Source organism: Aythya ferina, assembly GCF_964211825.1.
Source record: "Aythya ferina genome assembly, chromosome: 3".
NCBI classification, from domain to species: domain Eukaryota; kingdom Metazoa; phylum Chordata; class Aves; order Anseriformes; family Anatidae; genus Aythya; species Aythya ferina.
Genome location: NC_140298.1, coordinates 118,249,238 through 118,273,360, shown reverse-complemented (window position 1 = coordinate 118,273,360; position 24,123 = coordinate 118,249,238). Strand labels below are relative to the sequence as shown.

At 46.8% G+C, this 24,123-nt stretch overlaps 2 protein-coding genes across 12 annotated transcripts in view; one reads left to right on the top strand and one right to left on the bottom strand.

The window, feature by feature from the left end:
• Nucleotides 1-7,773, bottom strand: part of FBXO16 (F-box protein 16) — a 38,361-nt gene extending 30,588 nt beyond the window's left edge. For 2 of the 7 annotated variants that reach the window (XR_014692095.1, XM_084516315.1), the window contains exons 1-5: nucleotides 7,757-7,773; nucleotides 6,965-7,104; nucleotides 5,171-5,235; nucleotides 2,927-3,061; nucleotides 1,642-1,783 (exon numbers count right to left, since the gene is read on the bottom strand). Coding sequence is in view for 6 of the 7 variants with exons in the window: in XM_084516315.1 (XP_084372441.1) it covers nucleotides 1,642-1,737 (96 nt within the window). In the remaining variant the exon portion in view is untranslated. Of the gene's footprint in view, nucleotides 1-1,641; nucleotides 1,784-2,926; nucleotides 3,062-4,524; nucleotides 4,607-5,170; nucleotides 5,236-6,960; nucleotides 7,105-7,756 lie in introns of those variants that run through there. The other 5 variants (XM_084516316.1, XM_084516320.1, XM_084516319.1 and 2 more) reach the window with 5 other exon arrangements.
• Nucleotides 7,774-8,099: 326 nt separating this feature from the next.
• The window catches only part of FZD3 (frizzled class receptor 3), a 51,118-nt gene continuing 35,094 nt past the window's right edge, over nucleotides 8,100-24,123 (top strand). For 4 of the 5 annotated variants that reach the window (XM_084514270.1, XM_084514274.1, XM_084514273.1 and 1 more), the window contains exons 1-2: nucleotides 8,100-8,171; nucleotides 12,521-13,032. In XM_084514270.1, the coding sequence (XP_084370396.1) occupies nucleotides 12,844-13,032 (189 nt within the window). In that variant the 5' untranslated portion in view covers nucleotides 8,100-8,171; nucleotides 12,521-12,843. Of the gene's footprint in view, nucleotides 8,172-11,422; nucleotides 11,980-12,520; nucleotides 13,033-24,123 lie in introns of those variants that run through there. The other variant, XM_084514271.1, reaches the window with a different exon arrangement.

The following is a 24,123-nucleotide window of genomic DNA, read 5'->3' as shown; positions in this document are numbered from 1 at the left end:
ATTTCAGCTGTCAGCAATATTTTCGTTTTCTGCTCAGTCAGTAGAGCCAGCACTGAGAGTAGTAGCACAGTGATAAATGACGAAGAGTTTCAAGCAGGTCAGTGCTATAAAACTTGGATCAGAAACAAGTAAAGAAGTTTTATCACGGCTTTCATCACTGACCACAGGTAGTAGGAGGTAGGTTCTTTCCTATCTGGAACACCATTAAGGGCTGGAGTACACAACACTCCAAGATGAGATTCTAAAAGTTTGGCTGCAGCCAAATGCAACATCACACTGCCTAAGGAGCAGAGGAGGAAGAAGCTGGGAAAGGGCAGTTTTACCCACGCACTCACTGCTAGTCAAATCACACTTTATTGCACAGTGATGTGCGTCTGTAAAAATGTGTCTTAAAGAGTGTAGGAAACAGACATTAAAATGATTCAAAGGCGGGAGAATCTGCCAGATTGAGAAAACTTCAAAGAGCTCAATCTGTTTAGTTTATCAAAAAAAGATCAAGTGTTGGCTTGAAGCAGAGTAAAAGTACTTCCACAAGGAAAAAAATGCTGGTTACAAAAGAGTTTAATAAGCTAGCAGAGGAAGATTTAAATGATGGAAGCTAATGCTACAGGTATTCAGACAAGAGACAAGGTTTAATCTTTTAATGGTGTGGAGGATTAACAATGAGAAAAGAAACTGAGGGAAGTGATGAAATTTTCATTTTGTGATAATCCCAAAGGTACACTGGATACCCTCACGGAAGATATATTTTAGCCAAATTCAAGTTGGTGAGCTCCAGACAGGGAGAACTGTGTGAAACGAGGGACTGAGAAATCCAGGAAGTCATACCATGTGATGTAATGGCCCACTCGGGATTAAATTCGGTGAATCATCAACAGAAATTGAAACTGAATTCTGAGGGAGGAATATGCTCCTGCTGACACATGAGACGTTAGCAGATCCCAGATATAGTATGCCGAGTGGGAGACTAGGAAATGCATCTCGTTATTTATAAATTGTGTGCATCATTTCAGCTAACAAAATATCAGTTTGGCCTCATCACTGCCAGGCTTAGCAGAGGAGACAGGGTGTGGGTACTAAGATCTCTCCTACAAACTGAGCTGGAGCACGTTGGCCACTCAGACACTTGCACTGACACTCAGTTTGCTCTGGGGTTAAACTGAAGTCTTCTGAGGCAGAAAAAGAATGATTTAGCAACTTTCACTAAGAAATGAATACACGTTTGCTTGTTTAAAAACAATTGTTGGGCAAAATACTTCTGTGCTTTAAAAAATATATGTTAGAGCTTTCAGTTTTTACATAACATATGATATATATCATAAAGACTATGTATGCTATATATATATATATATATATATATATGGATGTGTAATGGTAAACATCTTTAAGTTCTTATTCCATTATTCATGACCTACACAGCCAAAATCGTAAGTTATTTTTTTCTGAGACTTGAGAATTTGTCAAGTGAAACAGAATTTGCTTCAGGATTTGCAAATATTCAAGACCCAACTGGAAAAGGTCCTGAGCAAATCCTCTAGCTCACTCTGCCTTGAGGGATTTGCCTAGGTCATCACCAGAAGCCCTTTGCAAACTCAACAGTTCTGTGATTCCATGAATCCAACCCATTTGCATGGAACTTGCCTTGTCATTCATGAGTTGATGGTTCAGTGGAGTCCATGTGCTCATCTTGGTTTGTAGCTTGGGGCCATCCATGTTTCTAGGAGGTGCAAACGCCATGGATGTGTGAAATGGGGAATCTCTGGCGTCTTGTCGGCACCAATGGCTACAACTGTTGAACAGAAAAAGACCTGCATTATCTCTGTGCTACTCCTTTACATTATGTTAGAGAAAAGCAAAACATTACAAGATGTAATCTAATGACTTCATAGCATAGCTACAATACAAGCAGAGTTATTTGAAAGTCAGTTAGGAGTAACACCTGCATTTTATTTTATGGGCCCACAGTAACTGCAACCGTAAAGCCCAGATTTCCTGATGGAACCTCTGTGCATTAATATAATATAAATAGTTAATAATTAAGCAGGTCTTTCTCGTCACAAACGTTATTGAATATGCCTTTGATTTTTTCTGCATAAATGATCACGACAGGGTATCTGCAGCAAGCTCGAAAGCACATTCGATTTCTCTTTCCAGTTGTTACTGAAAATTTGAGGTAGCCTGTGCATCTACTTCAGTGACACTAGATGGGTTTTTACTGATTTTGATGGGCATATAATGCCAGGTCTCCGAGGGCCAATTTGTTTCTATCACATTTAACTGAAAGAATGAAATCCAGAATGGCTCAGAATTGACTGAAATCTCTCAGCGTCCTGTTGTCAGGCAGATTGGTTTTGACATCTGAACTGACTGTGCTGCTCTTTCAAATAAAAAAGTCCTCAGTGAAGTAAATAAGGCATTTAAGAAAATTTCCCCTTGCCTTTTGTGAAACCAAATAATTGGACATTGTTCAGACTAAGCCATTTATTCATAATTGTTTGCCCAAAACAGGAAAAGCTTTTTTCCCCCCTTCATCCTGTATCCTGCAGCTGGATTCAGCAGCATAACATCGTTGCTCACCTCAGGGAACCAATTTCCAGACTGGAGGTTTAAACTGCAGCAGCCTAAAAACCAGGTCATTTCTTTACAAGTAACATTAAAAAATATCTCTGTTTCTTTCGTACAGATATTAGGTAATTGTTCTGTTAACACTTCAGACTGTTTTAAAGCTTCATGGTGGCAAGGTGAACAATAGGACATTGGGAATGAAAGAAAAGGTAACTCCATTAAGTAACTCCAATATTGTGTTGCCAGCCTACCCTGAATCCAAGCACCTCAAAAGCTACACAGCAAATAGACCTTTACAGCTAACACGGCTTTAAGGCTCACAAAATACACTTTCATGAAAGCCCAGTCCTTCCTTCCTTACCCAGGCAAAATTCCTGTTTATATCAGTGGGAGATTAATCTTCAAAAAAGCACTGCAGGATCTGTCTGGGCACATCACCTTTTTTGATTAGTTTTTCCTCCTCTTCCCTCCTAAGTTATTTTGGAATCAAAGAAGTCTAAAGAAAGAAAAAAAAAAATCAATCTGTTATATTTTTCCCTCTGCATCTGGTGATGTAATACAGACCATGGTTTGAAAATAAGTTCATTACAAGAGTCTCAGTTCTTTGTTTCTTTTTTTTTTTTCTATGCAGAAAGGAATTTTAACTTCCCACTAAAGCTAAAAAGAAGCCACTAAAAGCTAAAAAGCTTACCGAGGCTCCAAATCTTCACATTCTGTAGTTGGCAAATGTTAGAGGCTTCTTGTGCAATTTGGTATGTGCATTATGGGTATGCATTACAATGGGATCACTTACTGGGTTGTTCTTGTTGGATTTTTTTGTTTGTTTGTTTTTTGTTTTTCCTTCAAGGCCCCTGCCCTTTTCAATACACAGAAATCCGACATCACGAGCTAGAGAAACAGCTCCACTGCCAAAAAAACAGGTTCGGGCAACCATGTCCTGTTTTTCAGGGACAACCTTCTACATTAGTCACAAAAATATCAGTTGTCACTGCAGCACACTCCCAGCCCTGGATTCATGTTCCAGTTTGCCACCCCTGTGCATGCAGGGCTTTCTTGGTGTGCTGGAACAGCTGCGCTCACAAAGCACCTCTCTGAGCTGGCGTGTGAAACAGCAGTGCCTCCAGACCCTCTTGTGCTCCTTACGTACCAAAATTGTGGCTCACAACACAGCTGGCAGAAGTCATATTCCTGCTGTAAAGCTGTTCGCTTGAATTGCAGTCAACATTCAAGCCTGATATGTAAACAGGGCGGCAAAGGCAGGTACCATCAGGCAAAAAGGTGAGCGTAGCCAAACTTTTTAGCTTTGCACACTAAGTGCCAGCCCGCTATCACTCACTCACTACCCCTTTCCTAGCAGAAGCACCCAAAAACCACCCGCTTTGCTCCTCGTCTCTGCAGCTATGCTCGAAATTGTAGTGAGGGGGTACAGGCAAGGAGCAATCTGGCAGCAACCCCACGTCCAGGCTCAGTGGCATGTGTCTGCAGAATGAATTCTTTGGTGAAGTCAGGACTGCACAGTGTCACTTCAGAGCACACATTTTCCTCGAGTTCCTCAAAGCCGTGCTGTATGTGCTAGGACTCGGTGCATTTACCAGGCTTTGAATTTCATGGGATGCATCAGAGTAGTCAGCAGAAAATCTAGAAGCATTAGAAAATCTAGAAGAATTTCACCTGTAACATGCAGCTAGCCTAAATATTGGACTGCAAGTTCTCTACAAGCCTTCTAAGAAGAGCTTTGGTTCACTGACTACAGTTTAGCTACCTGTTCTCCAAAGGAAAACCTTACACTTCTTGTCTTCCCCCCCAGCTCCTCCTCATCCCTGGCAGGATTAACAGCTAATCCTGCTCCTTCAAGAGTCTAGAGTAACTCTGATCAGAGTTAATCTGTGACATGATACTGAGGTGGCTGCAGCAGCTTGTTCATTAAGCACTAAAAAGCAGCTGGTGTGGTGTGCAGACCTGCGATCGTCAGGCTGTTTAGCTAGGGCCCCATGTTTCTTCTGTAATAGTCGTTATCTTTGGACTGGTTGCCCAAAATAACATTCCAGAGATTGCTCCAGCTTGTTCTTCACGTATCCTGGGATGAAATTAATCAAGCTCAGCTGATTTGGAAACATTCAACCAGCAAGAGACATGAGATGATGTTAACAAGAAGTCGAGCTTTAAATATATATAAGGAAAATGTTCATTACCCACAGAGAGGAAGCTATCGACACATGTTGCTAAAAAATATCTAATATCCTTCTAACAGCAAAACCAGAAAGGCAAACTAGGAGTGGGTGGCAGGCATAAAAAGTAGCAACACAAATGAGATTTGGGGGAAATCCTGGCGAAAGACCAAATTTTGTGAATATATGCAATGTTTTCAGGTTGGTTGCATTGGACTAACTTCATATCAGGATGCTCAGAGATCTCTAGCTGTCTCAAAGCCGTTGTCTTACACGATTTACAGAGAGCATCTGAGCCTGGCAGAGCACAAGTGTTAAAAAAGGGAAATACTACTAGCAGGAAATCTGTGCATCAGACAACTTATCCCCAGCTCCTAAGAGAACTCCCAAAGCAATAATTTAACTAGATGATAATAAGGAGAGGACTAAGAACCAACCTTTATTTGTCAAGAAGAAGTAGTGCAAATCAATCTGATTTCCTTCTACAACAGGATAACAGGCCCTGTGAACAGAGAAATTAATGATATATCTTAGTTTCAATCCTTTGACATAGATTAACTTGCTATTCTCACAAGCAGGCAGAGAAAACTGGGCTTTGGTGGTACTTCTGCATGGGTTAGTACAGCCAGAGAGCACCTAGGAATGGCTCAAATGAAAGTTAGAATGGAAGGACATGTTGAATGAGCATCCAAGAGGTTTGTGCTTTTTGTGACGTCTGAAGGCAGCAAACATTAATTTCACAGGACAGGGAACGTGAGTGGCATTGTCTAAAATAGCAAGACAATTTCAAGGCTGATGGAAAACCAGCTGAAGCCAATGGAAATACTTTCACTGATTTCAGTGCACATTGGGTCAAGCCCTTGGCTTGAAAAAATGTGATCACATTTCAGAAAGATTAGCAATACATAATGATCATATCATATTAACTAAGGGCCCAGGAATCATTCCCTTTAGCTGGGTTAATCTCCGCTTAACCCTCTGGAATGGCATTCCAGAGGTTTGTACAAACCATACTCAAAACAAGCCCTTCAGAAGCAGACCCACTTTATTAATGTTTCTGACCACATCTCTGTAGGAATAAGCCTTTGTGGTTCAGTACAGCCTGGCGCACTCAGAGGTTTGAGAACGCATTTTGCAGGGAAAAAGTCTGCACTCGATGTGGCTATGATGGTGCAGTCAAATTCAGCGTTGAATAAACAGAATTTGACTGAACGAATCGAAAGCTCAGACAAGACGGTCGTTTTTATTATAAATTAGTTTATCGCCAATAAACAGCTCGCTGATTAATGCCATGGAAGAAATGCTTTAAAGAGTAGTAACAGAAAAGTGGGCTGGAATACAGGCCAAACTAGGGGGCATTCAGCACAGAATAATTGAAGAGGATAAGTCTGGAGGGAAAAGATGATGTGAAACAGATACTCATATTAGGGGGACACGGAGAAAGATGGCAAGAGGAGAAGGGCAGCAGGCTAAGTACACATACAAGCAATGATACAAACTTGAGGCCAACACTGCGATCCTCCTTTCCCCTGGGCTAGCCCTTAGCCCACAGGCTGCAAAACCTTGATATTAACCTGACTTTCCACGTCTCTTACCTGCTCTTGGCATGGTGATGCCCTCAGTTACCATTTCTGCTCTGACTGCGTGATATTGCCAGCTCTCCCCACTGCAGCATCAGGCCTCTCTCGGTTATCCCCAGGGCCACAGAAAGCCCTGTGACACTGGCACAGATGCTTGCCCCGCTAGCTTCCACGTTCACCGTGGTGTCAATGCTGCAGGATCAATAAATGGCATTGCCACAGCACCGATAACCCCAAAAAGCTTGTGCCATTGATGTTTCTGGGTTTCCCCAACATCACCACCTCTGTGCAGCCTGTGTGGACTGAGGCTAACACCCTTACCCCTGCCACAGCGTGCTGGACATATCAAGAACCCAAGGCTCGAGTAACCCTACAATCCCCCTTACCACAGACACTGAGTAGCTAAATTTGCATTTCTCCATGGTCCTCGATGCCCACTGAGGTATCAGTACTCCACATCCCATCCTAGAAGCATCTCCACTGGCCGAACAACCCCAAATCCCTTGTGCTCCTCCATGCCACTGCCCCCTAACCCCTTGCTGTGGTGCTTCAATTTCCAAACCCCCTTCATTTTCCCCACTCAGCTCCAAAAGGACCATCTCTGGTGTCCAGAGCACCACTAAACCCAGCGATCTCCCCTCCGATACCTGCCTGCTCTCCTCTGTGTCCACGTTACAGATGTTCTCCAGGATCTGCTCCAGGCCCTGAGGCACACTCCGGTTCCACAGCAGCCTCCTCGTGTCCTGCAGGGCCGACGTCCTCCCCGGGGCTGTCACAGCACCGCACTGTCCCTAAGACATTACACCCAGGGAATTGATCAGTATTGATTCCCAATACCTTTTTGTTCCTAAATCACACAAGGGCAGGTCCCTTTCCACAGAATCAGCCCGATTGGAGTTGGCAGGGAGCTCTGGAGATCACTGGGGCACCCCCAGCACATCGCTCAGGATGGCATCCTGGCAGGTTTTGGACATCTCCAGAGAAGGAAACTCAATAAAATGAAACGTTTCCCTTTCTACCCTCAATCTCAACCATTTTTGATGGTTATTTTTGGACAACCCACAATGCTCTCACCTCGGAGCCCCTCAGAACCCCCCAATCCTGGACCCTGACGGCTCCCCCCACCCTTTCACAGGCCAGCAGCGCACCCCAGCCGCCCACCAGTCCAAACCAGTGCTGCTGCCCCCCTTACTGGGCTCCTACAGCCCCTTAACGCCCCCTCCCTTGGGACACTGAGCACCCCCCAACCACCCTTACCCCCCCACCACCCCAGGGACCCCATCCCAAACCCCATGCCCCCTCCCTGGCCCTGTCAGCCCCTCACAGCCCCTCACCCCAAGGGGCCGCCATTTCCCCCCCCACACTCCTTGTAGGGCGCCCCCTCCCCTCAATTCTCCCCCCCCCCAGCTTCCCACAGCCCCAAAATGTCCCCTCGGTGTCCACCTGGTTCTGAGGTCCCCTCACTCGCCCCCTCAGCTCCCCGATGTCCCCAGACCCCCCCCGTTTTCCTCATGGACCCCCCCCCCCCCTCAGGGCCGGGCCGCGCCGCCCCTCACCTTCCCGCCCCCCCCCTCACGGCCGCATCCCGTCTCCACGGCAACCGCTCCCCTCCAATCAGGAGCGGCGGAGGGGAGGCAGAGCGCTCGGCGTTCTTCTACCTAGCAACCCGGCCCGGCGCGCTCTGATTGGCTCCCTCGCCCCGGCGGGGAGAAGGGAGGCGGGGCGGGGCGCAGGGAGGGGGCGGGGCCGGCGCTGCGGCGGGGGCGGGGGTGTGGGGGGGGAGGGGGCGCGGCCGCTGCCTCGCGCCGCCACCTGAGGGGGGAAGGAGCGGGGCGGCGGCGGCGGGAGCCGCGCTGAGGTAACGGCGGCACCGGGGGGGGAAAAACACGGGTCGGGGGCCCTCAGGGGTGTCCCTTCTGACCCTTTAGGGCTCAGACGGGGGCAGGGGCACCGGCTCGTGGTGACCGGGTGGGAGGGGGGGCGTTTTATAAGGGGAGGGTCCCTCATGTCCCCTCAGATCCCTTCAATCTCCCTTCATATCCCCTCGTGTTCCCACAAATCCCCTCATATTCCCTCAAATCTCCTCATATTCTCTCAGTGTCCCTTCATATTTCCTCCTATCCCCTCCTTTCCCCTCATAAATGTCCCCTCCCCGATGCCCCCTCCCCGTTTTCTCCCTGCTGAGGGGGGCTCGAGGGAGGGGGGGGGGGGCGATGCCTGGCAGCGCCCTGAGGAGGAGGAGGATGAAGATGAAGATGAAGGAAGGGGGTTGGGGATGCTGGTCGTGCCCCTTTCCTTCCCCATTTTCCCTTTTTTCCCACCTTGGCTGGCTGCATCCCCCTGTGCCCGTCATTGGGGGGGTCCTGAGGGGCCTGAGGAGGGTCCTGAGGGGACTGGGGGGGATTTGGGTTGATCTGAAGGGGTCCTGAGGGGTCTGGGGGGGATTTGTGGGGTTCTGAAGGGGACCTGGGGGGATTCTTGGGGGGTTTGGGGGATGCCAGCCCTGTCCCTTTGCTGTAGGATGAAGCTGGGAGGCCAGGAGCTGTGTGTGTCCTTCCCTTCCCTTCCCTTCCCTTCCCTTCCCTTCCCTTCCCTTCCCTTCCCTTCCCTTCCCTTCCCTTCCCTTCCCTTCCCTTCCCTTCCCTTCCCTTCCCTTCCCTTCCCTTCCCTTCCCCTGGAGGATGCTGAGCCCTGTGTGAGCACACTGAGGGGCAAATAGGGGGGTGCTCAGGCACCCCCTGCTCCCCACCCATGCCAAGGGGAGATCCCCTCCAGCTCCCTGAGCTCACCACGGGCTCGGACAGAGAGAGATGCTAGAGCTGTCCCTCTGGACACACGGACTCTCCAACAGGATCTCACAGAATGGCACCAGGCAGGTTTTGGGTGTCTCCAAAGGAGATTCCCCAGCTTGAAGGAGGGCGAGCAGATGAGCTGCTGTCCATTTTTTTCCCCCCTTCTGCCTTGCAGTGGCGTGAGCATTGCGGGGCCGCTGCCGTGTGCCCTCCTTCCTCCCCATGCAGAGGATTTAGGGGTTATGCTGGGGGTCTCCCTCACCACCAGGGGAGTCCAACGCTGGAGTTTCTTTCCCACCGACTCCTGAAAATGGAGCGAGGAGAAGAATGTAGCCTCCTTTTGTGCCTTGGTGTGGGTGGGAAGGGGTTGGGGAAGCACTGCTGGGGCTCGTGTGTGATGAGTTCCTTTTCTTTCTCCCCGCTCGGAGCTGGGTGGGGAACAACGAAGGTGACATTCTCCCCTTGTCCTCCTGCTCATGCAGGGGGAGTCTGGTTTGTCGTATCGCCTCCTGCCTCCAGGAGAGGTAACCCTGAATATATCCAGCCACAGCCTCTTGCTAACAAATGTGTTGTTTGTTTGTTTGTTTGTTTTTTTTTCCCTCATTGCTCCCTTCCTGCTGTAGTAGTAACTTAGAAATGTCTTTAAAAATTAAAAAAATACTCGTAGGATTCAACCTTTTCCTTTCACGATTTGCCATCCTTTCTAATAATCTCTGCATGTCTTCATTTAGCCTTTGCAGTGGGCATCGGATGGGCCTGCCTGGTTATAAATAATGTATAAACGCGTAACCACACCAACAAACTGGCTGCTTCCTACCCCTTTTGCCCGCAGATTTTTTGGGGTGCCTTGGGGTAGACGGGGAGGCATCCCCTCCTCCTCCCTTATCCCCGGTGTCACCAGAAGCGGTGGGTTTTGTTTTGATGTGCATAGAAAAATAACCACAACATTGCATAGGCAGAGGCTTAACAAAGAGCACACCAAGCTGGATCTGTGGTAAGGAGCTATCTTGACACTGAAGGTTGCTTATTACAGCACTCGTCTGTCTGCACCAATTAATTGGTCATCTATATGCTGGTTTGCGAAACTGCCGTCTCCTTTCGCAATGATGCGGTCGTTTTTTTTCCTGAATTTCACCTAGATTTGTTTCTTTTTTCCCATGAAAGGGCGCTGGATGACTGGGTTACATAATTTGGTGTTCTTTGTAGCTCTGCTAAACTTTTTCTTCATTTTCTTTATGGTGCTGTATGGTAATGGGATCCCAGGCATGAAATGGAAAAGTCCTGAATGGACATGATGAATTTTTTTCATTTTTTCTGCAGTTAAGACTCTTCATGCCTTAGTAAGTCTGAACGTATGCGTGGGTTTTTTTTGTTGTTGTTTTGTTTTTTTTTTCAGTTTGAGGTTATGGGGATGGGAAAAGGATGGGTGGCTTTGTTTGGAGTTGGAATGTTGTTAAGATGATGATTTGTGTGAAGTGTTCATGGAGTTTTTCCCAAGACTCTAGATCCTGACCTGGATTTGCCCAGTGTCTGTGCTTGGGCAGGAGACCTGGTGGGAGTTCGTTTCTTTTTATGTTGCTTCTGGACCTCTCTTAGGAAGCGTAAGCTCCTGGTTGCTGCTGGAACAGCATCTGAATTATAGGAACCATGCTAAAAAGGGGATTGCTAATCCGTGCTGCAATCTCACTTCACTGAAGTAGTTTGATGGAGTCTTCCTGAGTTGGTGGCTGAAGTCTTTAAAAAATAATAAATAAATTAGAAGCAGGGATTTGGAGATGAGAACAAACCAAGAAGGTTTCTTTTCCTGACTCGGGGAACCGCTGTTAAAACCAAAGGGCTAGATTCATGGGGGTGAGGCAGCTTTTACAAAACTAAGCAGGATTTGGGGTTTTCTGACTGTAATTTATAATTTTCTCATCGGGTGAGAATATGCAGAAACCTTCAGGATTAGGTAATGCTGCCTGGGAGGTGGAGCAGCTCATGCGGGTTTTGTTGGGTTTTCAGTTTTTTCTCTTTCGGAGGTACCAGGTTCTTGAAAAATAAGCCTGAGAAATTGCTAATTTCATGTGGTTGTGCTCAACGTTTTGCTCTTTTTTTCCTGCTTGCCTGTTTGTTTTTACCAGCCCGTCTTGGACAGCTACAGCCAAAACCATTGCTTCACGTGATCTTAAAGAGAAGCGCGGAGTTGTTTAGCTTGGAAGGAACCTCTCAGGATTATCTAGTCCAACCCGCAAAGTGTATGAGGGTTTAGAGGTGTACGGCGTTTAATTTTTCTGGCCATAAGATGGGCTTGTGTACACAAAAATACGCCTATAAAACTCTTGTGGTCAGCTGATAACCAGCAGAAGACTGCCAGTTAGTTCAAAGTTATAGATGTGAAGTAGTTAAGGAGAAAGGGAAAAACTTCTTCCCTCTTTGACTCGTGGAATTCAGTTCCCTTCCTGATTGTTGAAGAAAACCCATTCATCTCTCCAGGTTAATGGAAGTCTGTTCAAATTTGTGATCACCTCCTCTGGGGAATGCTGCTGGAGTACTTGGGGTTGTCTGGTTCAAGCAGTATTTCTCATTTTCTGTTACCTTTAGCCTCCAAGTTGTAGAGTCTCTCTCCTGCAGCTGGGTGTGATGTGCTGAGGTCCTGTTCTTCTCCAGCCCCTTAACACCAAGAAAATACGGAGCCAGCCTGGGCAGTGGGCACCGTTTAGATCCACTCTGTAGGCAAAGTGGAGCCAGCAGGACACTGAGAGGCAGCACCCACGTATTTTCCATCTTTTGGTGTTTGTAGGAAGCTCAGAGCAGGCTGTCTCCTGTCTTACCCGGAGCTGCTGGGATGGTTTCAGCACTGCAAGGTGTGAGACGCGTGTGCAAGTGAAATGGGTGAGGGACAACCCACAACGAGTTGCTTCCAGCTGGACTAAAACTCTGTTTGGCCACAGCTAGCCGAGCCACGAGCGCAGCTGCTCGGGCAGAGCAGCTCCCTGCAAGCCGGGACTTGCGGGTTGGTGGTGGCGACTGTTTTGTTTGTGTTTGGTAATTATTCAGCAGAAGTTCTGTGGCCCTGCACCCAAAGATGCTATCGCTGGGAATGCACCAGCAGAGGGGCTGAGTCAGAAGCAGCTCGGTTTCAGCGTGGCCGACGACTGCGCTGCTCACACGGCGCGATGCAAAGCATGGGGTTTTCCTAAAAAAATATTTTCCTCTTTTTCCCTTTTTCCCCCCTTTTCAGGTTGAGTTTTACAGCATGCTGCTTTTTTTTCCCCACCAGAAAAAGTCAAAAACCAGGATTAAAAATTGCCAAGGGACCTTCTGAGTGAGAATTTGAAGCGATTTGCCCGACAGGCTGTTTACAACTGAAATATTTTAATCAATGATGGGATTTCTAACGCTTGCTGCTTGTTGCGTTTTCTTTTTGTCTTAGGGGACCTGACGAGAGAAGAATGTAACCTGGCTGCCGTTCTGTCAGGATGGGGTCAATCGTGTGGGAATGTGGTTAAACGTCTCAATTCCTTGACGTAACACGTGGTGTATGAGGCTGTGGAAAGGCAAGGCAAGATGCCTCACTCAACTGCATCGTCTTTGGGGCTGAGCTAACGATGTTGTGCACGAAGAGAGTCCCAGTTTTGAAGAGCCTTAAACAAGGACTGCAAATACTGCTGCTGGAGTGAAATCAGAAGGCACAAAAATTGTCGAAAAAGCTTTCTGCCTGGGCTCAGTAACTGGCCCCATTCACGGTGTGGAAGGATGGCTGGTAGCTGGATGCTCTGTTACCTTTGGCTTTTGGATGTTTTGGTGGGGCACTCAAGAGGGCACAGTTTGTTTTCCTGCGAGCCCATCATCCTGCGGATGTGCCAGGACCTGCCTTACAACACCACCTTCATGCCTAATCTCCTGAATCATTATGACCAGCAAACAGCGGCGTTGGCGATGGAGGTAGGACTATGTTTTTTCATCACTTTCTGTGGTTTGGGCCTTTAATCGATGAATAATTCTTAACAGAAGCCAAGAAGATGTTTATATTAGAAATAAAAATGAAAAAAATCAGTATATTTAAAAAAAAACAATAAACACCACTTGGAAAAGATGTATTGTAATGCATACTAAAATATTCTATGACTACAAAATGAGCCTTTTTTGGGTATAACTGAATGAAATACTCTAGATCTGTTTGTATTTAAGTCTGTTACTTGAAATATATAGACAGATCAAGAATGTATATTTGGAATGGTCTGGCACCAAACTAAATGCCAGGAAAAGCATACTGAACAATGAAGAGAAGGCTTCCAGTTCTGAAGGCTGTGTTCTTTGGTGGTTTTGGAGCATCTGGCTTTTTTGTACTCCTCTAAAATTTGGAGGACAATAGGAGGTACCACGAAAATAATAGGAATCGCTAATCTAAAAATCATTTCTGCTGGTGCTTGTCTAACCTTTCTTTGGAGAACTCTCCTGATGGAGTTTCAGATCCATACTTGGTCTTTTCCTCTACAGCCTGGTTTATTCAAGACCTAATCTCACTGCAGTCTATTCTCCATCCTGTTGCCCACCCTGCCAAAGGGGTTTCCTTGTTGGGTGTTCCGTGGTGTGCCTAAAATTGGGGGAGAAATACAGAATATTGGGCACGTCTCACTTCCAGCCTATTCCAGTATTTCCGTGAGAGATTTGTGCCAACACAAATTTGTTTGTATTTTTTTGAAGTGCTGAGGAACCCTTGCTGGTAGATACTCTGTGCTGAACAGAGAGAGAAGAAACAGTAGTCGTGTTTTCATCTTTGAATGCTTTTCTTGACAATACCAAAACTTAATTTAATTGCTGCTGTTATATAAAGCCAAGGCTTTGTGTTATTTAATCTTTCCACGGAAGGGCTGTGAACCAGGCTCGACAAGCTTTTTGCTGCAAGAAGAAAATAGAGATTCTTACCCTTCCATTTGCTTTGTTTGAAAGAACTATGGCCTGGTGTTTGTTGTTTTTCTTATCCACTCATCTGGCTGTGGCTAGGGATTCCAGTTGGGCCAGGTACGTGGCAACAGGAGCCAAGATGGTTTTAGAAATGATGCTGGGAAATTCTGAGCGAGGACCTTTTGAAAATCCTGCCTGTAAGGAGGAAAACGGAGCCAAAGCAAGTTTAATATGATAAAAGTGTGAACAACGGATTGTGTGAATAAGTATTTATTGCCTCTTGAGAAGTGGAACTTAAGATATTGAAGGAATTGGTGAAACCCAGTGGATTGAAGAGATCTGGGATTTGCTCGCAGAGGCATGGTGAAGGTGGGTTCCTGTTGGTGAGGAGCAGGTGGTTAGCAGTGTGATGAGAGCCTCTTGATACTGTTGTGAATAACTGAAAGCTAAAGCCAAACCAGAATGAAGTATTATAGAGATTTTGCTTATATTTGTGAGCTGCAGTAAGCCATAAAATTGTGGAGGACAGTCAAAATAAGAAATATTTTATGTGTTAGGGGGAATAATGCTCATCACATCAGTGGTGGTCAGCTTATTTTCTTGGCCTTGTGATGGTTTGTTCTATTGAAATCTCACCTGGAAGCTTGACAAAGCAGTACAAAAGTAGAGGCAAATCAGACATTGGGAATAATTAGGGAAAGAATGAAGCTCAGCTGTTGCTGTGGTGTTCTGCAGTCCTGAGGTTCCCAAATAGCTGGAGCACTGGGAAAAGTTCTGGGCTACCCCAACGACTGCATTTGGACTGAAAGAGGTCCAGAGAAGAGGAGAATGGTGGCTTAGGGCCCGTATGAGCAATGTTGGACTGATGCTTTAGCCTGATTTTAAAGCAGCAAACAGCTGCCACCATCCTTAGGGGCACGCAGAGCTTTGGGGGGGTTGACGGAGCGCTGTCTCCTCCAGCACAGGGGCCAGGCTCCATCCGACAAAGCTGCTGAAAGCTAAGTCAAAGCAAATAGCCTTCAGGTGGTTGCAGAAGAGCTGTGAAAGAATATTGTGGATGCAAAAGCTTGGGGAGGCTGCACCAGGATTTGGAAGGGAATGCCGAAGGCTGTGGCTAGGTAGAAAAACATGTGTAATGCTGACTTCCCCCTTCAGTGAAAACCAAGAAGTGCTTATTCTCTAACTGGTTGTAAACCAGTTTCCTGCTCGTTTCATTCGGTACCCTTTTGTTCTGCAGTATTCTGCAGTTAACCCCCCCCCCCCGCTGCACGTGTGATTTTGGAAACCTCAGTTTTACCCCCAGGGCGCTTTTCCTCTCCAGCTTGAAGTCTTGCAGCTGTCGGGGCTTTCTTCTTGCAGCTCAGCTGCTTCGTTCCAGGCTCGTTTTGGTTGCCCTTTTTCCAGCTCGGTCCTTGCCGAGGTGCAGGGATGGGAATGGCACATTGCTCCAGATGTGGGCACACGAGGGATTTACCCAGGAATAATGGCATGCCCATTGCTGCAAATAACTTGCTGGTGATGGCCAACATTGTGTTGTGTTGTTTTTTTCTGGCTTTTGTTGCGTGTTAAACGTCTGATTTCAGAGAACTGTCAAAATATCACGTTCACTTTCCCTAATAGCCTCTTTATGGCCCTCGTTGGAAGCGGAGCAGCAGGCTGTACAGACCCACAGGCCAGGCAGAAGAGGTGCTGTAATTGTTCTTATCTTCATAAAAGAGCTTTCTCTAGGCAAGGGAATCAGTGGAGAAGGAAATGTTCCTGCTCTGCTCATCTGCACAGGGGGCATGAGCTGTGTGAAACGCCGTGGCTGCAGCTGGGTGCAGCCTCAGTGCCAAAACCACTCGTAAACTTACCGTGGGTGCGTTGGGGATGTGGGTAGCGCTCCCTTTGCCTGTGTAATTAGCATGTAGGTTGTTTTTTTGTGCCTGGGGTGGGCTAGGGCGATGTTTGAATGCCCCATGGGAAACAGGAGGGCTGGGTGAGGCAGCACGTTTGTCTCTGGGTGGCAAACACAGGTCCCCACACTACCACTTGGGAGTTTGCAGGGGTGCTCGGGAGGAAGAATGGAAATCTCTGGCTTTGTGTAAGTACGTTTTGACTTCTATTAGCCTAGGCTGCCCCTTAAGTCTGTGTTTAGCGGGAAGGAAGCTGATTTTTAGTTTTTCCTAGCCATTATTTAATGTTCCAGTCATACGGTTGGAGCGCTGGGAGCTGAATCGAGTCCATTCGAGCTGGCGTTGTGATGCTGGCTGGCAAGCAGCTCTCACTTCCGAGCCTCCTTTAACTGCTGGGAGCATAAAAGAACAAGGCAGCAGGACCCGCGTGATTCATCTGGTGTATTTATGAGGGGGGTTGTTCTTCTTGGTTTCTCAGTAGCACTTTTCCGCAGCAATTTCCAATAAAAACCATCAGAGGAGTTCAGCTCGTGCTCTGGATTTCTTTCCTCTGGCTGTGAGAGTACCCCGTGATGCCATTCTTGCTGTTTTGGTGGCTACCAAATCAGCAGATAAATTAGAAGAAAACACTCTAATTTTAGCCTTCAATGCTAATGGGTGCTTTAAAATAATTCTCTGAAATTTGGTTTTAGTATTCAGGGTGCTAGTTTGTAGTGTTCCATCAGTTGCTTTCTATAAGCAGACTTTGTAAGGGCTTCCACTACAAGAAAGAGTGAATATAAAGTAAAAACAGAGAATTCCTACAGCCGCTGCCTTGCCATTGGTGCCTTCATTGTACTTTTCTTCCCCTGCCATTGATTGCCTCGTTGGAGGAACTGTTGAAACCTTACTTAGAATCATCGAATATAGAATCACAGAATCTTTAGGGTTGGAAAAACCCTCCAAGAGCTGGTCCACCACCTCCCTGGGCAACCCGTCCCAACGCCTGACTGCTCTTCCTGAGCAGAAATGCCTCCTCATCTCCAACCTGAACTTACTGATACTTCTCAAAAAAACCCCAAATCAGCAAGTCGCCTTTTGAAGTCTTTATACTAATCCAATTCCTCGATAATTATAAGTGAACGAGTCATGCCATCATCGTTTTGTTGCGTTCCAGCAATACTGGCACAAGACATCCTGAAACAGTGCGTTACCTGTTAGGGTAGGATGGAGCCATAACATCTGCTTGCCTCCACTGCACCCCAGGAGCTGTTTCACACCCTCTCCTTGTTTCTAAAGGGGCTGTAGGATGAGGCACACCAGCGCCCCGGTCGCTACAGGGCCCGAGGCTGTGAGGTGGTGCTCGCAGAGGCTGCACGGCGCTGGGAGCTGTCCTGCCCTGCAGTTCTGCACAGCACAGCCACCGCAGGGCTCACTGTGCTTCGTGCTGCCTCAGGGTGTTCTCAGAATGATCCCTGATCTGTGAGCGGGTGGTTTTCTTACAGGAACCGTCTAATGGGGTCTGTCTGCTGCGCTGTGGGACTTCAGGTTCAGGGCGACAGGCTAACCAGGGTTCAGTACAAGTCAGTACTTTAAAACAAAATATTTGAGGATTATTGAGTATTTAAGGTGCTGGTCTCTGCTGTGTTACTTCTGGTGCTCATTTTTGTTTGTTTTATCAGCTGCTTCTGTTGTGTTACGCAGATTGTGTGCTGGACAAGGCCATGGAAGTTAAATTAGCCCCATTCCCCTGAGGAATCCCATCTTGCTTACCCACCTCTTGGATTATTATTGCTATAACGTGGAGAGCTATCTTTCCTCCCTTTTCCACTTAATATTCCCTTGGCCTTGAAGGACTTATTTATCTAGCAAGCGGTGATTTTGGCTGCTGTCAGACAAGTTTTGTAATCAAATATCTTTTTTTATCAGCGAGCATGTAAGTGTTGGTAGCTCAGAGATTGAGAGCATGCTATCAAAGCATTTGTTCCTGATGAAGAAAAGTGGTTTAACGTGATGATTGCCAGCCTCTTTGTAGCCAAGTACACCACCAGCACTTCCTTCTCCCCACCGTGCCATTTGTGGGACCTCACAAATAAGACGAGGGATCAGAGGGACAGGAAGCAGAGAGAGATGAGCCCTAAATGGGTCCCTCTGGGTGCATATGGATTGATAACAGAACATAAACTTCAGAAGTGAAGCCACCTGATTGTTCCTCCCCTTTTCCAGACGCAGTGGTTTCTTGCTGTATGAATTCTGGCAGGCGGTGTTATTGACCTGCTGCAGAACTGAGTACCTGCTGTGAGATTTGCGTGCCCTTGCTGGCTGCATTTCTGATTTATTTTTTATATGATGTATGTGTATATATATCAAAAACATTTCTATATAATTTAAAAAGATATTTTTCTGATATATATATATATTATAAAAAAAAAAAGGCATTTTGTGGCAGTATATTTTCTTCTTCTCTCTATGCTGATCTTTAGAGGCTTAAAACTAGTTCCTTTTTTTTTTTTTTTTTTTTTTATCCCTTCTGAGCATACCCAGACGTGACACTGACAGAAGACGTGGCTGTCTTTGTTCTCACCCTGCTCTTAGCACCTGGGGTAGGTGCTTTTGCTGCTATGTCAAGTTTCAGGCTCCTGGCAGTGTTTCTCAAATAGCTTTTCTTTCAGGCATATTACTACCAAACTTAGGTACCGGGGTTTGGATCAGAAGGGACTACTCTCTCTCAGTCCTTGGTTTTTTATAAGGACCAGGGAGAAGTGTGCCAAATTCACTGATGTTGGCTCACGTGGTGAGGTTCTTACCTTCCCTGGGGTCAGTGCTGCCCCACTTCTATTTCAGAGTGATTTCTCTTGAGACGTGGGGATTGACTTTATTTCCCATTGAGCAGTGATAGGGACAGTGTAGGGTGGGAGATCCTTTAACTTCTTCCCCCCTAAATTCCATCTTTGCCCCTCATTTTCTTTTTGCCTTGCCCATGCACTCTCCCCTTCTAAATCTCGACCGTTTTCCTGGGCTCTTTGTAGTCCTCAGTTCTGCATCTAAAACCTGTAGAAGTGTAAGAACGTAATGCTAATGGAAAAGTAGGTTTTAATTAGTCAGTGTTGTGTAAGCACCCTAATCTTAGACTTTAATTTGCAGTGAGGATTAATCTTCTCTTCAGTGCGTAAGATTATGATGCCACAGAACAATGGAGCTGTACATGATCATAAGAAAGCAAGCTGTGCGCCAGCTGATTAAAGCCTGCTCCTTCATTTACTCCAGGCTTTCCTATCCCTCCTCCAGATTTTTATCTTCGAAATAGCCATGTAAGTGTTCTAAATTATTTTATTGTTAAACCCAAACGTTGGTCTCAAAGCTGGCACTGCACAGGTGACTGCAGAGCGCAGGCAGAGCTAACGTGTTGCTAATAAAGTACTGCTTAGAAGTTCTTGCTTTAGGAAATCTGAGGCTTTTTTGTGTTGAAAGTTTATGGCTTCGGTTTTGACCTGTAAAGGGCATGAGCGTTGTGTGAAGGTGGGAGAAATCCCAAATGGGTGAGACCATGTTGGGAAGAACTGGAGCTGTTACGTTCCCAAGATGATCCACACAAAAATTAGTATGGTCTGGCGGTTTAGCTCACAGAAGGAGGCTTCTGAGGAAGGGGGCTTTCACCTGAGGACTATCAGTCCTGTTCTTCTCATCCTAAGCTCTGGTGAACTTCCAAATAATCTGAACAAAGTGTTCAGTGAAGACAGAAATGTCCAGCATCCTCAGACAGCAAGAGGAGCTGCATGCAGGAGAAGCATTCATGCTCAGCTAAAGCACAGGCCGTGCCTATTTACCGACCTGGAAAATAAGGAAAAAAAGGGTTAGAGGTTTGTCTGGGGCTAGGAATCTTTAGAAGCCATAAACCCACGTCGAGGAACACCCAGGAGGAGATGTGTGCTTTGTTTTTTTTAGAGAGATGGAGTTTTAGGTGGCTGCTGCATGCCATGTGGTGTGTTTGGGAGCGTGTTGCAGCTCTGACAGCTGTGAAATCCTGACTGAGGGAGGAAGGTGTTTGTGGCTGCAGGAGTACCCAGATCAGGAACAGCAAACCAAATGGATCACGGTGCTTTCAGGTCCCCCAGCAGACCTAGAGCTTACTCAAGCATGGGATTCATCCCAGAACAAACACCAAAGGGGCTAAAAACTACAGCTTGCGTTCGAATGTGAGCAATCCCAGCGAGGAACACCTGATTTTTTTCCCTCCAGGGGCCGTATCCTTGCACCAGCTAAAGGAATTTTAGTGTGGAGCAGCAGGAAAGAATAGAGAACCTAAGAGCATTTCCTTTAACCTAAAACTCAAACAGCAGAGCTGGACTGCAGGTGTTAGCAACCTGTTTGTTCTTCCCTTTGCCTGGTGACAGGCTTTCTCCAGAGAATAACTTCAGCAATAGTGTTCCCAGCCTTTTATGTGCGTTAATGAGGACACGATGCCCCACAAATAGTCTAAAAACGCAGGCTAATAGTGAGAAAATGAAGAGTAGGGTGATTTATTAAACTGCTGAGCCACTGCTGGTGTGCTGAAGGTGAACTGTCACCACATTCCTGTTTTCTTAAAGAGGAATTTGGAAGGGTGATTGAAGTAGAGGTAAGGAAGCGAAGTTGAGCCTTAATAGTTCAGTGCGATTTTTTTGAGCTTAAAGTGAAGGATGTGCATCTTAATCAACATCATTCACAGCGGGCTTGTTTTCAGGGTCACGCAGGCAGATGGCTCTGCGGCGGGGCCAGTTCTCTGGCAGCTGGTGGAGGCTTAAAGAGGAGTTCTGAGGAAAGGTGGGCCACGTGAATCTATTTTGCATAGCTAGATGACAGGGTGCTTTGGCCAATTGTAGCTTTCCACGTGCACGTATGACCTCTAAGGCAAAAGAATGTCATGGCAGAGCATTAAGGGAATATTGGTCTTAATATTTATCTCCTCCCACAGGAGTGGTCACTCATTCCCATCTTTTTTTTCTCTACCTTAATTAAAATCATCTGGTTCCATGGGGCAGCTGCAGCGGGACAAAAGCCACGTTTGTGCCCTGTGGGTAGGGTTTGGAGCATCCCCCAGCAGGGAATCACCTCTTCCTTGTAGCCCACCTCCCTACCAAGCCCTTTCTCTCCCCCCTCTATGTTCTCCCCAGGTTATTTAGGCATTTCAAGCCCAACTTGTTCGCTGACATACCAGCTTGAAAGCTCTTTAGTTCTGTCCTTTTGACTTAGCGCTCTTCCTGAGCGTTTTTCTCCCTGTGAGAAGTTGGCAGTGATGTAAACGACTCCGGACTTGTTTAAAGCTGTGAGGCTAGCGTGGACTTCTCATTTTGCATGCTGCTTGGAAGTGGTGTTTCTCTCCCTGTTTTCTCTAGTGTGCAGTGATGATTCCAGTTACAGGATGGCTGGGTTCAAAAACAAAGCCACAGCAGGCCGACAGGATGAGACTAAGTATAAAATAACCTAAACACCAAAGAAGTTGTCATAAATTTTTTAGTTCGTCTTGCTGCTGTGGCTGCATCTTTCTCACTTGTTTTTGAGTGATTCATGGTGATTTTTAGAGAAAGTTAGGAGGCTTTCCCTGGGTTTGAGTCATTTTTCCATCAGTGGGATGTTCCTGGGTGGCTGCAAAGCTGTTGTGTTCTGCGGCGTGAGAAGGGTTTATCAAAGCAGGTCCTTAAAATTCAAAGGATAAATTTGCTTAAATTCACAAATGTGCCAGCACCTGTGCTTCATCTCATCCCGTGGATTTGTTGCTTGTCTTCCTCAACCTGTATGGCCCTCAAATATCTTCAGCAGTCAGTGGCAAAGGGTGAGTTAAAGATGTTTCATCAGGAGCTGGCTGCTGCTGGCTTTCTCCTTTCAGACAGCCCACCCGCTGCTTTCGTGCCCTGCCTTTTTGTGCTGCGGACGCAGCGAACAGGACCACGCTGTTCCTTTCAGCCTCATTTGGGGTTTTATAAACCCTCCTCATCCTCCCGTTGTCTGTTTTAGGAGGCGAAGGAACAAAAGTGTGCCCACTCTATATTTTTATGTAATGTGTTAGCATCACGCCGTGTTACTTTGGGTAACCCCACTCTTGCAGTATCCTCAAGGCCTGGACTCGCTCCTCCACATCTCTCAAGCCTTGCTGAAGACTGCTTACACGTGTGGGATTGAGATCCCTGAAGCCGAGCTGCTCCCAGGTGTCCAGGAAACCTCTGAGAGTGCCATCAGAGCCCGCTGACATCACGGGGAGGATTCAGCATCCTTCCAGAAGCATGAAACACTTCAGCTGCATTTGAGACTGCTGATTTGAAGCAATTACATCGGCTTAACATCCGAGCAGTGGTGGAATCATTTTCATCTGTGAGGTTTCATTTCCCTTGGCTCTGAAACAGCCTCGTCTCGCCCCGGGTGGCCACGGTCCCGTTGCCTCCAGTCCCCCTGGCCCCGCTCAGCAGCCGGGGGTTGCCCTGGTAACGGGGCAGGAAATTTGAAAAGAGAGGAGCAGCACAAAGGCCTGGCTGGATGGGATTTGAAGAAGGAAGGAAGGCTCCTCGTAGCTCAGCCGCATGCTGTGGAAACCCAAAATGTAGCTTTTAGGAGGTGCTGTCAGCTGTGGGCTTGTTTGTGTTCCTCGATTTATGGAACAGAAGCTTCTCACTGCCACAAACACGACAACATCTTTAACTCGATGAGCCCTGTGGGTCTCTCCCGACTCAGATCTCTGTGATTAAACCCAGCGAGACAATTCTGACCAGCCGTGCACCCAGCTGTTTTCCCCTCTCCTGACCCTAACCCATCGTTCATATTTGAATGCGTTCCCTGAAAACATCTTTGAATATGCATTTCTTTGAATATGCAGTCAGTCGATCGTACCATCCTTTATCTGATGCATCTGAATCCTTTTATTTTCCCTGGGTAGCTCCTGGCACTGTTTTAGCACCGGTGTCTGACCCAGGCAGGTGCAGTGCGGAGATGTTACCTCAGTCTGCCCTGCAGGTACAGCTTGGCCTTTCATTTCAGGCTTGATGCTTATTGTCAGTACCAAAAAAGTGTCAAGAAAACAGCGTCACACACTAATTAAGTGCCTTTCTGATGTTTTATCAGCATATGAAATTTATTATTGAACAAATCCATTTATACTAAACTTTAATTAAAGAACAATGGTGTTCCTTTGGCTTCAGGTTTTCCACGCTGGCTTTTCAAGTGACCAAGTTCTTAGAGGAAGATAGCTTTTACCTCTTGTAGAAGAAATATCACTTAAAAGGCCTGATTTGAAAACTTGTCTTCTAAGCGCACTTCTACAAAATCTGGCAGCTGAAGTGCTGAAAAATAACAAAATCACAGACATTTTCCTTATCCTTATTTGAAACCACAGGCAAATTGTTCTTGTTACTCAGAGTAACCTTAATTAAGCGGCATCACAAAAAGCCAACACAATGCTTCAGATCCATCAGTTACTTTTTTCCCTGACACCACAGGAGGCAGTTGCTTTTGTCTGCAAGGAATGGGCTTCCAGGCTGCTACAGCTCGGGCTTTGTTGCCCCTCCCTGCTCAGGACTAGTTGCTGTTAGGAGCCAGGGTCACGGAGGGGACTCGAAAGGGGCTCTGAATTGAAGGCAGGGCTGTAAAAGATCTGCAGCTCCTACGGGGACGGCGGATTCCTCTGGCATAACCTGTAGTGCCCACCAGAGAGGAGTCAGCGTGATGGATCTGAGGGCACAATTCGCATCTGCACCGTGTTCGTCCCTCATCTGTGAGGCTGGAGGCAGCAGGAGGTAAGCGTGAGTGAAAGCAGCGAAGGGCAGCTGAGCAGAGCTCACCCCAAAACACTAACAAACACATTGGTACGCTCCTATCTCCTGTCCTGCTCCTTGTGAGGATGAAGAGACAAAGGGATCTGGGCTCCCAGCTGTGCTGGGCGACCTTCTCAGGGTCCCGCAGAGCAGCAGCACCCTCTGACACCCTCTGGCAGGTCTCAAGCCAGCAGCCAGGTGAGCAGCACTTACACCGTGGTCTGCCTGCTCAGAGCCCTGTGCCTTGGTGCCTCGTCTTCATGTGATGCAATTTTGCATCCCTTTAAATACAGAGGGTTATAAAAGGGATTTTGCAGCATCAGGCAATTATTCCAACAGGCAATCAGTGGGAAAACACGCTTACCCCCTCTTGTCTCTTGCCTCAGCCTCGTTTGCTTGCATCTCCCAGCAATTGAGTGCAGCATTTCCCAGTTAGCTGACCTTCTCTTTTATAGTCTGATCCCACTTACTCT